Consider the following 16788-nt stretch of genomic DNA (forward strand, 5'->3'; position numbering starts at 1 on the left):
TTATTCGATTGTAAAACTACGTTTGGTTGGTATTATGTCGGAAAATTTTGGAAAGCCTGTCTGCAGCGGTTAGTAAGAGAGGAAACGAACATCTGCTGCTGTTATGTGCTTTTGAAGGACGTTAATTGTAGAGTGTTCACAAAGGTTTCATGGACGGGTGGTTGCATTACTATATCCCATCGCAATTTTGTTGGCGAGGGGATAATAAGACAGTTGATATATTAATTTTAGCACCTCTGTAAATGATGTTTTTTTGCTGTGTTGTAGTTTCATGTGCGGAGAAAATAAGATAATTCTTGAGTATATCAAAAATACATGAGATATTTCCATTTATATTTACCGGATATTTACCGAAAATCTTTGACACAGGAATATTTCCTGCTAGTTGGTTAATATGGATGATTAAACCAATATATAAAAACAAAGGAAATCTGAATGATCCAAGAACACTTTTTTCGAAGAGTTTCTTATCTTCAAGAAAAATCTATGCGGCTTCATACAAAAATATTCCACGTTAGATGATACCTTCGCGATCAATACTTTGTTCCAAATTCTAAAATCTAAGCGATAAAAAAATATTATGCTTTTATAGATTTCGAAAAGGCCTTTGATAAAGTTTGGCGAAACGTACTTTTTTTATACACTACTTCTGAATCATATAAATGGGAAAATGTATAATGTCATATTTAATATGTATTCAAATATCAAGTCATGTATTACATTCAGAAACATAGCATCCGACTTTTTCAGCGGTGAAACTGGCGTGAGACAGGTTGAGAATTTGTCTCCTTTTCTTTTCTCCATGTTTTAAATGATCTAGAAGACTTTATACAGTCCCACAATATAAATGGGCTGAACTCTACATCTTCAGAAATCGAAAGAAGTCTAAGTATATACATAAAGCTTATGGCCGGTAATCATTCCAAAATTTCATGTATATTGTACCAACTTACGAGAAGTCTGGTTGATCAAGGTAATGTTACCCCTTAGTTTAGTTCTTTATGTTCGAAAAATCTTAAACGAATGTGGTAATCAAAATATTTGGGAAACATAAACTTCTCTAAATAATGAATGGCTAAAATGTGCAATTAAACAGATTGATTGATCAATTTGTTCAAAAATTGCGATCAACAGTGAATGACTCGCCAAAAGGGATGAAACTTTAGAATTTTCAAAACCAAATTTTAATTCGGAGAATATCTTAATATTCTAGATTTCTCCGAAGCTAAAAAAAGTCCGCAGATTCAGAACTACATTGTTTTACCTATTGAAACTGGTAGGTGGCAAAGGTAAAGAAACAGGAAACAGTCACTGTGTATTGTGCAATAACCAGAAACTATGTGATGAATATCATAATATTCTCGAATGTTTCTCTTTCTCAGAGGAACGCAAGCAGATTTACCAAGATATTATCTAAATCATTGCAATACATTCAAGTTTTCGAACTTGATGTCAACTAAAAAGCCGTATCTACTTCTTAAGCTTTGTTGTCTGATAAAAGATATAAATTCCGCATTGGTACTTCTGGCTAAGCATCCACCCTTTTGACTGTTTTCTTCTCTTTTTTTATGTAAATATTATATACGTGCTTTTGTGTGTGTATGTGTTTGTGTGTGTGTGCATAATTTTTGTGTCTCAAATTGTATTTGTTTATGTTCTCTACATCAGTTGATCTATGAGAATAAAAATATAACGTTCTCAGCCCCGTGATAATTTTATCGATAAACTGCCTAATTAACAAGTATCTTATCTCTTTAATAATAGGTATCTGATTATTTGTCTCTGCTTAGATTCATATTTACATTTGAACACATTACACATTCACTTTCATATGATATTGGCAATTTTTCGTGAAAAAGCACACACTCTTTTGTATAATTGAACATTACAGATAATCAATAACCCATCAAATTTACTCATATTCGGTTGGTTTGAGTAGCAATATGGGATGTAACGAGATCTTAAATACTTAACCGTTGGATCATTACACTGGAAGAATATGTGAAATTCATCTCCCACTCCTTCTTTACAAAGATTACATATTCTTTAACTCCGTGGGACTCCAGACCACCTCCCAGTTTCTATTGGTAGTTTTAATTTGGAACACCTTAATTTTGTCAAATGAATACGTTCTGCTGGGGACAATCTGAGAAGATATGGTTCAATTCTGAATTCATGTTTAAAAGTGGAATAGAATTCAACACGAGATGTGTTGACCATTTGTGAAAACCAAGATTGATAGAATTGGTCACATAATGTCTGTTTAACTGTGACCTTAAGCCAGTTAATATTTACTTTAACGTGTTCGTTCCATAAGTAACTAAGACCCGTATCATCCAAGATAGATTTAATATAGTTAACCCACCTAAATTTGGTTGGTTTATTGTCATGCAATTTTATCATAAGCCGAAGCATTAGATTTGACGGTTTTTGTTCTTTTTGCATAGTTCTTGCCCAAAAGCTAACCATTCTTACTTTAACAAATATTTCAAGTGGAATTCTACCCATCTCTCCATAAACTATAAAATTTGGAGTGCTGCTTCTCATCTTAATGATATTTTTACAAAATTTAAGATGCACCTTTTCAATGTTTTGATTATTTTCAAAACCCCAGACCTCAGAGGTTTATAACAGTATTGGTGATATCATAATATCAAATAACTGCAACTGTAAATCACTTAGCAGTGGAATGTTTCTTAGTTTCCTACAGAGAGCAAAAGAGCTTCTTGGGCTTGATCTATTAGACGCTTTCTTGCAATAGTGAAACTGCCGTTGTAATTGAAACCGTGTCTAGATATGTATACGACTCTACTAATTCTATATTTTTGTTATATATTTGAAATTGAAAATGTTGTTTACACTTTCCTTTACTGACAACAACTTTTGTCTTTTCCGTACTAACTTGTAATTTCTATTCTTTACAGTAATTAGCAAACACATCCAATGCTTCTTGCATAGCTTCCTTTGTTTCTGACATCACAATTGTATCATCTGCATAAAGCATCACAAATATTTTGACATATATATCAAACATTTCTGAGCATGAACTTTCTATCAAATCTAGATTTTGTACTTCATTGTCTTGCAAAAAGATTTCTAGATCATTAAAAAAAATTGAGAACAAAAAAGGCGGCAAGTTTTCTCCTTGTCTTACACCAACTTCACAGTTAACAAATGCCTCACAGAGTTTACCATGATGCCTAATACAAGACTTAATATTCTGATACATATTGAAAATAACTGAAAATATTTTCCCTGTTACATTGGATTTTTGAACTTTTAGCCACAGACCATCTCTCCAGACTGTGTCAAATGCTTTTTTAAAGTCAACAAATGTGCAAAATAGTTTTTACCTTATGAAAAATATATAGCTAAAAGGTAGTGTAACACAAAAAATGTTGTCAACAGTAGAATAAACCTTTCGATATCCTGTCTGTGATAAATTTAGTGTAATTCCTCTATAATTATTTGGCTCCGATACCAAACCTTTGTTCTTATAAATAGGTACAATAATTCCTTGTGACCAAAGTTCTGGTACAATACCTGTATCGAGTACTAAATTAAGAATCTTTAAGTATACAGGCATTAGCTCCAAAACAGTGTTTTTCAGATATTCATTAAGAATATCATCAACTCCACAGACTTTGCCATTTTTTAGATTTCTAATATTTTTAACTATTTCGTCCTCGGTGATTGGACCATTAAGTAATTCGTTCAATTCACTTGGTAAGTTGTTAACAAAATTTTCAAAATCAAAAGTTTCATTTTCCTCTGTGTTTTCTTTCTCATTCAGTTCTATGAAAAAATCGTACAATGTACCTACAGAAATATCGCTTTTGTCTTTTTCTTTTTAGTCTATACTGTTTAATATTTTCCAAACATCCTTTGGGTCGGAATTGTTTGCTTTTCGTAAATTATTTCCAATTTTATTCTGAAAGGTATCATACGCTTTTTTTATTTCACCTTTATATTCTTTTCTTTTCTTCTTCATTAGTTTTCTTTTTTTCCAGATTTTTTAAAGACACTATATCGCTTCCTGGCTTTGTGGAATTTCTTCCTACTCTGTTTACATTTAGCATCAAACCAAAGTTGATTTTTGTCATGTGTGGAAAGATCATTAATAAGTAATTAAACCATCCTCTCTAATTCATAGGAGTCACTTTGGTGATATAATTCAGACTTTTAAGATCAAAAAAGGACATACAGATGTCAAGTATTTTATTTTTACAATAAATAAAAACTAACTGAAATATGTACATTTCGCTGAAAGAATTTTATTACCAATGTTCAAATCATTGCGTTGATTCAATTAGAAGTATTTGATGATGATACCTGTGTATATTCATTATATTATATTTATTATATGTCAAGTGATTGCTGAGCAGTAAATAGTGATATATAACATTTTATTTGAAAAAAAAAATGAGTTCAAACGAGACACCCCCAAATCTTGGATCACCCTTTTCGTGGTTATATAATATTGTGGGGCTGCATATTTGATATGAAATTACTTTAATACAATAATTTTGAATTTTAAGTCATCTCAAGTTTTCCAGTATTTGTTAAGCGTATAGGAAAATCTGAAGATAGAAAATAAGCATTATGAGCTTGGTAGCATTTGTGATATCCTATTTATTCCGGATATTACAAACGTCTGTCCGTTTTTCATCTGAAATTAGATTGTTTTCCAGGACATCCGGTAATTGTATTTTATTTTTTTTGAAAACTATTTTGTTCATCTCCAACGTGTCTATCGTCGGAAATGATCAACAGCTGTTAATTTTTTAAGGTAAGCTTTTTTAACATCCATAACTAGATCATTTTCGAGTTAAAAGTTACTCGGTAATGTATACAGCATGATTTTCGATGTCGAGTGCACCCTATCCCTTTTTGTCAGATTTTGTTCATATGCCCTAAGACCCAGGATTTGTTTTTAATTTATCATTAATATATTTATTAAATCATTTTGTTTCCATATTTGAGTTATTATGTGCGTTCTCAGACATGTCCGCTTCACCTTACTTTTTAATGCCGTTAATACGCCCAGTTTTTTTAAATGATTTATTACGAATGTAAAAAATTTTATGATATCACACTCTTGGTTGAGGGAGTCTCCTGTAATTTTACCTTTTGATCTGCAAAAAAGTTTCCTGTGCAGAATGCATGGATCTCCCACTTTCAAGAATTCCTCCTGTAAAAAAACCTGTAATTGAATTTATCAAATTTTCGTCAATTTCTGTCTGCCATTTTATTTTTGTTTATGTCAACAACTGTGCGTGTTGCGAAAGTGCTTTATTGTAAAAATGCTTGGAACAGCTGATAGGCATATGAGTCTTTCTAGAATTATCATCATTCATATTGACAAATAGCATGATTTACAATTTTGAATGGATTGTTATTTTAAGATTGTACAAACTTTGTGGCCGAACACAACTTGCTGTACCGTGTGGCTGATCATTTTACGGACTGTGAAAAAAAGAAAACATTCCCTGATTATAAAATTGCAGAGATATTTTAATGTTTAAGGACTAAATGCACCCAAATCATAAAGCATGTTATCATACCAAGTCTTGAGGTTACAAATGTACAGTGATTCAAAACTGTAAACAGAAACCATTCAGTATTTTATGTGATGAAGGCAATAGTAGGGGTGCCAAAAAGTTCTTTGCTACACTTGTTTGCATTTTTAAAGATGGAAGCAGGTCCATCAAAACCAGATTCATTAACATGCCAGTGATGAACATTGGAACAGGGAAAATCTGTTTTGTGCCATACCATTTATCACTTATGTGAATACATGTATAATTCATTTTATTGATTCATTTGTACATATCATGATATCATGTATTTATGGTTTTGAAAAAAAAAAAAATTAAAATCCTCTGTTTTATTTAATTTATAACATAACAAAATATGTCCATAATGTTGTCAGCAAAATCTCCTGCAATCTTATGATGGATTGCAGGAGATCTCCCACAAGTAGTTTTGACTAGGTTAACAGGTATGATTGATTGTTATTGTCAAAACAGACCAAGGAAGAGAATGATGCAAAGGTAATATGAAAATTATTGGATATAAAACAGGAGCTTGAAATCTTATCATGAATGATAATAAATGAATTCACACTTGTTATTTTGCTCCCAATGATCCCAGATTTGTCTCTGAATAACCTTTTGACATCAATGAGACAATGTAATTTTAAATTGTGATGTCCTTAATCATGAGGAGGGAAGGGGAATTCAGTACAAAAACAACAGGAAACTGTATAATTTTCACCTATGGTGTCCACAAGTTAAATATGTCTATATGAGTTAAGCAGAGCCTTCAACTGAGCATCACACTTATAAATACACTACACTCAGTGACTTTTTGTTTCTCTAACACTCGTCAGGGTTTTAAATCTGTGTTAGTTGGATTTTTTCACAGTGAAATGTTTGTGTTAAACCCACCCATCTGGGACATGGTATATTCCAATTGTTGATTGTGTACAGAGAATCACTGACCTGGGTGTGAAATTCATCCAGCACGGTGAAATTAGTCTTATTGATCTCTGACGACAATATGGATGTAAGTACCCAAGTTCCCAGGTCACTGACCTCCAAATTCATTTGGGACCCCTGAAATTCACAACCAGCAGTTTGGATGAGGAAAGATGTTAATAGGGAAGCTTTTCTCATTGAGAAATACATTCTGTTGTTGATTTGGAGAACTCACTAGGTGACAATTTGTGCATACTCTTAGATACAAATTTCAGTGTTGGTGAAGTAAAAATAGTTACACCTTTTATCAGCATGCTATATTAAAATAACTTTTTTTGAAATGAACATTAACTCTGCCAGAGAAACCTGCCGGTCCCAAGGCTGGAAGAAGGAGGATGATCTATATATACATTATTTAACTAAAATAAAAGTCTTATAATTGTTATATTTATATAATTGCAAAAGAGATGAACAACCAATTATAAAGGTTTTTTTTTTTAATAACATACAATAACCACACCACACATCTAATGTAGCACTAAAACAACATAAAATATATATTTGCTAATATTCTGGTGCAAAAGAATCATTAATTTATTGGCACAATTTAACTACGAAAATAAAAAAGTATACTGTGCAAAACGAGTACTGGGGCAAAAGAGTTGTGGTGCAAAAGGACCATGAATTGTGAGTCATGTTCACCTGGTCTTATTATTTTAGATAAGCTTTATAAATTGGTTATGGTCAATTAACTCTGAGTATGTGTGATTGGAGGGGATGCCTGTTGCTGACAAACTTCCCGTCAATTATAACATACAAAACCTTGGTGCCAAGAAAATCTGGAAATGGTTATTTTTGTAGCCAGATCAAATAAAAAATAAATTTATTATTATGACATTAATGAGGCCTAGCACAATCCCTGTTATTTGTATTTATTCTCATAGATTTTGTCATTGTGGATTAATGGAATGCCCAACTTTTTTTTCAATTGTTTTCAAGGTTGGATGCTTGGTCTTGTGATCTTGATGGCATTGTAAACTTGTCATCAGCATCTTTGTTGGGGCATAAAGAATTAAATGCTACTAGTATGTCAATTGTTTGTTGAACTATTGAAAGGTCTTTCTGTTGAAAACTTTCTATTTAGACATTTGGTTTGATCCATAACATGCTAACCTTCTACAACAGTTTTTATTTGCACTTTGTGACCTTGTCATATGCAATTGTCCAGGTTTCCATCATGATTTTTGTCATGTAAACAAGATGACTTTTCATTTGGTATACAACAACCCTACTTTCTGTGAACTTTAAATATTTTGCACTAATTAACCCCAAATGGGCTCTTTTTCTGTATAACAAAATTGATATTTGTGATGTATATGTTATGACCTTTAATTTGGTGTGTGACAACCTAACTGTATAAAATACTTTAGTTTTTGCACTCATTGACCTTACCCAAGTTATTTTTTACGGGACAAAACATTGATATTTCATAAGTATGCTTTAGGAACTTTCATTTGATGTGCAACAACCTTACCCTCTAAGAACTTTTAACTTTTTGCTCTTAATGACTGTTCTCTTCCAACATGTATGATTTACCGAGGTTGAAACTTTGATTTTTGAAATGTGCTCATTTAGACCTTCGAAATGATATATCACATGACATTCTTCAACGAAGTTGAAAAAATGATGTAACATCAAATCTATAAATAGGTATTGATGAAATATATAAAACTATTGGAAAAAATGAAAATTTTAAGTTGTTGTAGTATCATTGCTTTTTAATATTGGTCCTTGGTATTTTATCAAACAGTTGTACTTTAGCAGATCTTTCTTTCTGTGTAATGATCATTTGTAAGTCTGTTGTGGGTTTTAAATTATATACCCCTACTCTGAAAAACTAAAATTTCAATAGATCCAATACAAGACAAGATATCTTAAATTTGAAATCTGTATGATAATCTACCAAACATATGCAACAAAATTACAAAAAATTTGGTAATTCCACTTCCAGAACACATTTTGAGCACAATGAATAATTAAAATATGATGCAATGACAAACTCCAGAACCGGAAGAGTAATCAAGGGAACCAAGGTTATAGCGGTAATCAAAAGATTGTAATCCAGGGACATAGACCAGACGTGGAAAACAGAAATACACAACAAAGAACATAGAGTAACTAAAATCATACAAAGTACAAAAGCAAATGAGCAACTCAGACTCCACCAAAAACTGGGAGTATGGACCAGGGCACCGGTAGGGTAAACATCCTGTGCTTTTCTAGAAACACCCACCGAGTTGCTCATAAAAAGTCAAGTCCGGGGTAGACGAAAGAGGAAAGGAAAACTATGACATGTTGAACAAATCAGTTTTCATGGCACAGATGGATACATCATAACGATCCATGAGTTCATGATGACGGCTATAAAACATTTGTAGTGATGACTTCAATCTTGTAGCAACATAACCCTGCTCCAGAAGCCTATTTGTTAGAATTCTAGCATGATACAAAAAGGCTGTGTAGTCTTGGCAAGCTGTGGCATAATGTATGAGTTGTGATATGAACACTCCATACTTAGATACTGAAGAGATGTTGCCACAGATGAAAGGAAAGTTGACAATTTTGAATGAAAAGTCGTCATGTTTGTCGTAAAGTTTGGTCAATAGTTTATAGAGACATGAAACTACCACAATACAGCTAGGATTACTTGACCTTGAAAAAACTAACAAGGTGAAGGTCGTACAATCATGTCTAGGTCACAAGCCGGATTTTGCAAAACATTTAAATTGTCATAACTTTTGAACAGATCGTTGGACATATGTAAACTTGTTCTCAAAATGTAGGGCTTATCAAGAGGGTCATTTCAAACACTGTATGTATGACTTATCTTTTATAGTTTTCTTAATATCAAGGCCTGTATTTTGCAGTGAGAAGGCCTTCTAGCACTCTATGACCTTTGACCTTGGGTGCAAATGAAAGGTATCAAAGATCATTGATGAAGGTCCCATGTCTATACATGTTCCGGTTCACGAAATATAAATTTTCAAAACTTAAGTATATTACAGGCATATAACTCCTGTAAGGTTTGATAACAAAATACATGTTTATGTTTATTCATTAGGTCTTCTGCTTGTGTACACGAAACCGTTTTCAGATTGATTCTATTATGGTTTTCAAGATATGAGCAATTGAAGGAAATAGTTTTAAAGGAACATAACTCCTAAGGTGATAATGAAATCCTTAGCAGGGTAATTTTCTGATAGAACATGATGACATCTACATGTAAGCCAAGTATGATCATTATATCCTGAAAAATGAAAAGGGGGACCATGTTGACCATATTGAAAAACAGCTAATCAACGGGAGATAACTTCTACAATGGAGGACATTATTCTTCATAGGGTCATCCCATAAAAGTCCTAAATGACTTCTGTCAATGGTTCAAATGTGTTAATGATATCTTGGAAAATAATAGGGGGACCATGTCAAAGTAAATTTTGGATATGTCAGAAGAAAAAAAAACATTAGAAATACAATAAAGTAGGAAAATACCTTAATTAAAAGTAACACTGATAAATGACATAAAATATTTACTACACATATGGTAATAATGTATTACATATTATCAGTAACATTTCTAAAATAATTTTCTAGATATGCATTTTTGAAACTCTATTATATATATACTTGAATATTAGAATTTGAGCTACTGTCATCATTTTGCATCCATCATCATCTGTCATCGTCTAAGCTTTTTTTCAAACATCCTCTCCTCTGAAACAACTTCACCAATTGGAATGAAACATGGTTGTTCCTTAGCGTAGCCAGCACAAAATAATGGTTAAAAATGTTTGAAACTTTGAAAAACATGAACCCTGTTACTAAAAATAGAACATAGTCAAAGTACAGTTTTTTGCTATTCACTCAGAAACTGTTGAATGTAGCAAAATTACGATGGAGGGTAATATTGTTCAGCTAAAATTTTTCAAATGATTTGTTGATCTATGTAGGAGTTATGGCCTCTTAAACAGATTTTATTGTTGTTTTTCTTGTGTAATACTTCGATAATCTTCTCTGAAACCATGCAGCAAAATATAACAAAAGTTATAATTGTTCCCTAGGGTATCCTTCACAAACTGATCACTTATAGCTCCCTGGTCATAGGCCATGTAAGCTATTGCCATCACTTGGAGTCCGTTGTCCTTAACAATTTTTCAAAACTCTTCTCCTCTGACACTACTTGACCAATTGGAACCAAACTTAGTATGAATGCTCCTTGGGGTATCCTGCATAGAACTGATGATGGGATTTTTGATCTGTCAAAAACATATGGGTCAGACAAAAGTTTTTCGCCTACATCTCCATAACAATTAAGTTTTGCTAAATTTTCACAGGGTAAATGTGTTCAGCATGATGAGATCTATCTGTTTAAATTTTCGTTTTAATCTGTGGAACCATATTGGAGTTATTTCCCCTATTAAACATTTTTTTCTCTATTTTTAATGTTATTTCTTTCTACAATCTTCTTCTCTAAAACTACTCTACCTATCAGAACCAAATTTGGTATGAATGTTTCTTATGGTATTCTGCATAAAATAGATTTTCGATCTGTCAAAAACATGGCCACTGTTACTTAAAATAGAACAAATGGGTCAGACAGATTTTTTTCACATATAACACCAAAACTGGTAGGTTTAGCCAAATTCTGACATGGGTTAAAAGTGTTCAGCATGGTTAGATCTATATGTGGTCAAATTTTAGTTTAATCTGTGAAGCCATGTTGGTATTATTTTCCTTTTTAGATATTTTCCATTTTTTAATGTTTTTTTTTTTAAATCTTCACCTCTGAAACTACAATACCATTCAAAACCAAACTTGGTATGAATGTCCTTCAGGATGTTCTGCATAGGACTGGTCTGGGCTGCTGTTACTTAAAATAGAACATAGGGGTCAGACAAAAGTTTTCCAAATATACCTCCAAAACCATTAAGTATAGCCAATTCTATTTATTGCTGAATTGATCCTCATCATAAGGCCTACAAAAGTCTGCATTGAGTCAAAGTTGTTGGATGGTTCCTTGTTAAAGTAATTGCCCTTGAAAGGTGAGAAATGGAGTTTTTTTTAGTTTTCAGCCAATATCTTTGATAGACAGAATTAGACTTTCAATTGATGAAATGGTCGTTATGATAAGGCCTGCGGGAGTGTGTAGCAATCCAAGTTGTAAGGTGACTCTTTGTTAGAGTTATTGCCCTTGAAATGTGAAAAATTATGCTTTTAGCAGTTTTCAGCCAATATCATGAAAACTATATTAGATGGAAAGAAACTTTCAATTGATGAAATGATCCTTATGATAAGTCCAACCAAAGTCTACTTAAATCAAAATTGTCAGACCACTCTGTGTTAGACAGGGATGATTTTCTCTGCTTTTTTTGCTAATTGAAATCCGGATTTTACCGTTATGATTCTTTATTTACTGTTTATTTATTTCTGATTTTTCCAATTTCTGTTTTGTTTGATGACCTCATAAAATCATTCCTGGTCTAGAGTTATTGCCCTTGAAAGGCAAAAATTTAACTTTAGCTGGGGGATGGTAAGTGAAAGCATTGCACTGTGCACCTCTAGGGTCCTTGCTACTCTGAAATCTCTTACAGATTTCACTTGAAGTGCATGACTTCAGTTACTGTGCATTGCCACATGTAGGCACTATAAAAGTGTTGGTAGTGTAGAGGCTATATACTGGCAGAAAAAAGGTTTATCTTACTGCCAAGGCTAGCCAGTGGCAGAAAGTCAAAGTGCCTGCACTCGACCCCTGTGAATATGTACCAACACACAAACTTTTCATTTCATGATTAAGGAGATGTGCATAAAACTGGTATCACTGTCATTTCAACCTGCTCACACATTTCTGTAGTATTGTTGTAACTATGAAACAAGAGATCTTCGGAATATTACCAGTAAACTGATTATTGTCAATTTAGCTGTTAAGTGAGATAAAAGATTTGTGTAAACAACTTGATTGAAGAAGTTTTAATTTTAAAACATTTTCTTGTTTAATACTATGAATATTGTTTTCTGGCTTTTTGGGTTTTTTATATTTTAGTATCAAAATACCTTATGTTGCAAGTTCATGCCTAGAACTTCCCTACTGTTTCTAAACACTTCACACAAAGATGGTCCAAATAAAATTCCTTTTATACCATTCAATATATTTTTTATAACCTGTAAATATATTTCTGGTAATTATTCAGCTCAATAATATTCTATTATTTCTGCAAATTTACTTAAGATCTATAGTCTTCAAATGAACCAAAGATTTGAGGGACTCCTTTTTGGCCTTGAAAGATGTTTAATAATAAATTTGCATTTGGAGAATTAAGTTCTTGCAGTAATGTGTCAAGAAGCATTAAATGTGCTAAGCATGTTCAATTTAACACAATTATCAGTCAAAATCGCTGTTCTATCATTAATATTTTATTATTAATAAACAGGAAGTAAAGAGCAGTGATTTTAATCAAGTAAAATTGATGGGAAAATTCAAATTGGTAATAAGTGTCTAGTTTAAAAAATGTTACATGTATATTGATAAAAAAAAAAAAAATTTGCAGCTGAAATTTGTTCCATTTTAGAATAATTACAGTGTAGGATAATACTCTGTTGAAATAGTTTCAATTGTGATTGCAAATTAATTTTTGGACAGTTCAAAATCATCCTACATAAGTAACAATATACACTTCAGTGTTTCTACATACATGTTTGTATGATCTTTAAATAAAGGGAGATAATCTCAAGTAGAACGTATCCAAAATACCAGTAACCATGAAATATCTTGTACAGTGAGTCAAACTTATTGTAAATGAAATCAATACAATCAACTCACCAATTGTGGAATTGAGCTCATTTAAATATAAACATCACAACAGCTACATTGTACTCAACAAGAAGAAATAAATTCTTACACAGGTACTAGAGTAATAAGCACACGCAAAACAATAACACAACAGTAAATACAAGATTCAATAGATCATATAAATCTTCCAAAAATATGTACAACATACATGTATTGTAATTCAACTACACTGAACAATACTCTAAATGTTCATGCAAATTTTGCATGTGAAACTAAAGTATTAAATAACTAGATAACATTTAATATTCCAACACAATAACCAGCCATCAGTACTAAATTTCCCTAGAAAATTAATACATGTCTAGAATAACCAATTAAAAAGTAGAACATCTATACCAGGTTACTTTAGATAGGTATCACTAAGGTAAATATGTTGCCTTGTATTAAATAGAACAGAAAATAGATGTTTAAATTAAATGAAAAATGTGAAATATAATAGAACATGCCTATAACCAGTGGAATTAGCAAAAATGGGTAAAAATCCTCTCTACCACATTTGTACTTTTGAAAACAGTAGTATTGATTGAATTCAGTTTATGCATATGAGGAAATTAGTTCTTAATAATTATAGTTTTATTTTACATCATGTAATCTTTTAGATTTTGTTCATGCTACAATTTTCACAAGAATCAGAACCCTCCAGTGCTAACAGCACTTTGATTACTTTGAAAAACAAAAAATGCAAGTAAAACATGTATTTTTTTTGTAATAAAAATAATGAATAGCTAAACAAAGAGTAATCAAGGGAACCAAGGTTATAGCGGTAATCAAAAGAATGTAAACCAGGGACAGAGACCAGACATGGAAAACAGACACATAAAACAAAGAACATAAAGTAACTAAAATCATGCATACAAAGGGAAAAAAAAGCAAATGAGCAAATCGAGCAAAATGAGCAAAATATTTATAAATAGCAATGATTTATGATTTATTCATATTGTCTTAAGGCTACTTGTTCATATATCATCCATAAGTACTTTTTGCGACCATACAAGTATCATATATGATAGGTATGTTAATGTTTAATTACATTTTACCTGTAATCTATGCTTAACCATGCAACAGAGAATACACGTAAATTAATACTATCAAGAATTAGCCAATTACTACTTTGTACTTTTTTTTATTTTCTCAAATGAAGCATTGACATCAGAGCAAATAGTATGGCTGAGAGGTTTTTCCATGTAATTTCATTCAATCAATACTTCAGGATTATATATTTATGGGTTTTTAGTGCTTTCGTTCTTTATTTCAAGAGGTATTTATAGGAGAGGTGTTTCTGAGAGGTCACGTTCTATTCATGTAAGTTCAGATTAAGATTTAGACATCCATGTTTTATCAGAGATTTAAACTTTTACATTAGAACCAAAATGGTCATTTCTGAATTAAAAAATATGGGGATTAAATTTTAGAATGATAAAAAAATGCTATTATGGTAAAACATGATGATCTGATAAGACAGGTTTTTGCTTTAAAGATGTGATGGTTAAGATGGGTTTAAATTTTCTTGTCTAATATTATAAAAGGAGTTAAGTAGATTAATGAATTATAAGCTTTTGGTGAAGGTTCTTTTCCAATTTTTTATACCCCAGGAAACATATTTTGGATGTTTTACATGTTAGATACCCTCTTGTCTGTTTGTCAGTAAGCCTCTTGTAAGCCCAATTCATCCCTAAATGCTCTAGGGATTTGTTTAAAATTTTATAGGAAAGTTGAGCATCATGTAGATGTGTAAGTGTATTCTATTTGTGTACTCGTTCTCAGTATTTCTAGTTTTTTTTTAATAGTCATTGCTCTTGAAGTACTGCACATGTGTGAACAATACTGATTTGGGATTCATGTACATTCTTTAGCTAGATGACTTCAGACCAATTTATATGTCTTTTTTCCAGAAGCTGTATGGACAACTGGATACCAAACACCAATGCTAAACCATTCATACCCAAACGACTGAGGAATGTTCCTAGAGCTTCCAGTCAAGGGTTGACAGATATTTCAAAAAGAAAATGTATTTCAAAAATATTCCAGGTATGTTTACATAAACAGGATGATAAATACTCAGATTTGAGATTTGAATAATGTTTTTGAGTAAAAATGATACATGCATGACAAAACCAGTAAATAATAATTTAACAACAGTAGCAAGTGGATAAAAGCACAGGCTGAGATAACAATGCCTTTTTTCATTTTATGACAATGTCAGATAAAATTACAATGTGCTTTTAGTTGATCTAAATCTAAACAAAGACTGTGTTAAGAAAGATTTACCTGTTTATTATACAACTAAAGTATAACAGTGTTTTATTGTGTGTAAAATTGTTTTGTTTTTTAATGGGCAATAAAACATTATAACCAATTAAAGTTAAGACAGGTTCACCTTTTCTGTACAGAGTTACCTCTGGTCAGTTACATGCATCAATTATTTCAGTTTAAGATCTTCACCACAAGTCAGTTTAATTTCTTTTTACCTTTGTACTACATGTATCATGTATCAAGTTTGAGAATAAAATAACTGTCTTTAAGTATTCTCAGATGTTCAAATATATCTAATATTTTTTTACTTCAATATTTTACCCCAAAATTTGAACTTGTTAAGTAGTGGCGAGTAAAATTTGCCAAAATTTCACATAAAAAGTGATTTATTTTATATTGCAGGGAGGGATTGTTGTTGTCTTAATAGTAACCATAGTAATCAACATAACATTTATACTGGAAACCAGTAGAAAAGTTAAGGATCCACAACAAGTCAGTAAGTCTGTTTACTCAATATGAACTTATACTGAGTCTCATGTAAGTAAAGAGTAAGGACAATAACAAAGCTCTTTATATAAATGAAGTGAAAAAGTTATTGCTTGGTTTTGCTTCAAGATATTTCTTTACTAATGCATTATATCACAGGTATTACATAACTGCAAAATGTTCATCAAGGAAATTATTTTCTTAAGCTGGTATGGGTTTTATTTGAGTATAATTATAGATTAGGATCAATACTCTGCTTATATAGACTTGAATGTAGATGCAAATCAACTTTTGGACAGGTTTAAAAAATTTTGGAAAAAGATGAAATGGAACAAATTTTGTAAATATGTGTGAAGGTGGATCAGTACTGTAGTATGAATTGACATTCATTTTATATATTTTAGGATAAAAAACAGTTCTAAATTATATGAAAAATGCAAATGTATGATAAAAGTTTTATTTCACATCATGTAATCTTTGAAATTTTGTTCACACTACAATTTTTATATGAATCAAAGACCTCCAGTGCTAATAGCAGTTTGATTTTTTGTGACAGCTTTTGCAAAAATTAATTTATTACTTAACTATAGATTTTATGAGGGTTTCCAAATTTTCTAAATTGATAGTAATCAGTTAAACAGCTGAAACTTGAGCAGTTTTGAT

The 16788-nt window shown here is 31.5% G+C and overlaps 1 protein-coding gene across 2 annotated transcripts in view; it reads left to right on the plus strand.

Moving 5' to 3' along the window:
- The first annotated feature begins 4679 nt into the window (after positions 1-4679).
- The window catches only part of LOC148629275 (protein O-linked-mannose beta-1,2-N-acetylglucosaminyltransferase 1-like), a 35136-nt gene continuing 23027 nt past the window's right edge, over positions 4680-16788 (plus strand). The window contains exons 1-3 of one of the 2 annotated variants that reach the window (XM_088547353.1): positions 4680-4789; positions 15279-15414; positions 16042-16135. In XM_088547353.1, coding sequence (XP_088403479.1) covers positions 15286-15414; positions 16042-16135 — 223 coding nt within the window. In that variant the 5' untranslated portion in view covers positions 4680-4789; positions 15279-15285. Of the gene's footprint in view, positions 4790-14545; positions 14689-15278; positions 15415-16041; positions 16136-16788 lie in introns of those variants that run through there. The other variant, XM_088547354.1, reaches the window with a different exon arrangement.

This window comes from Perna viridis, chromosome 1, assembly GCF_037379345.1.
Source record: "Perna viridis isolate PV_CMFRI_1.1 ecotype Kerala chromosome 1, ASM3737934v1, whole genome shotgun sequence".
NCBI classification, from domain to species: Eukaryota; Metazoa; Mollusca; class Bivalvia; order Mytilida; family Mytilidae; genus Perna; species Perna viridis.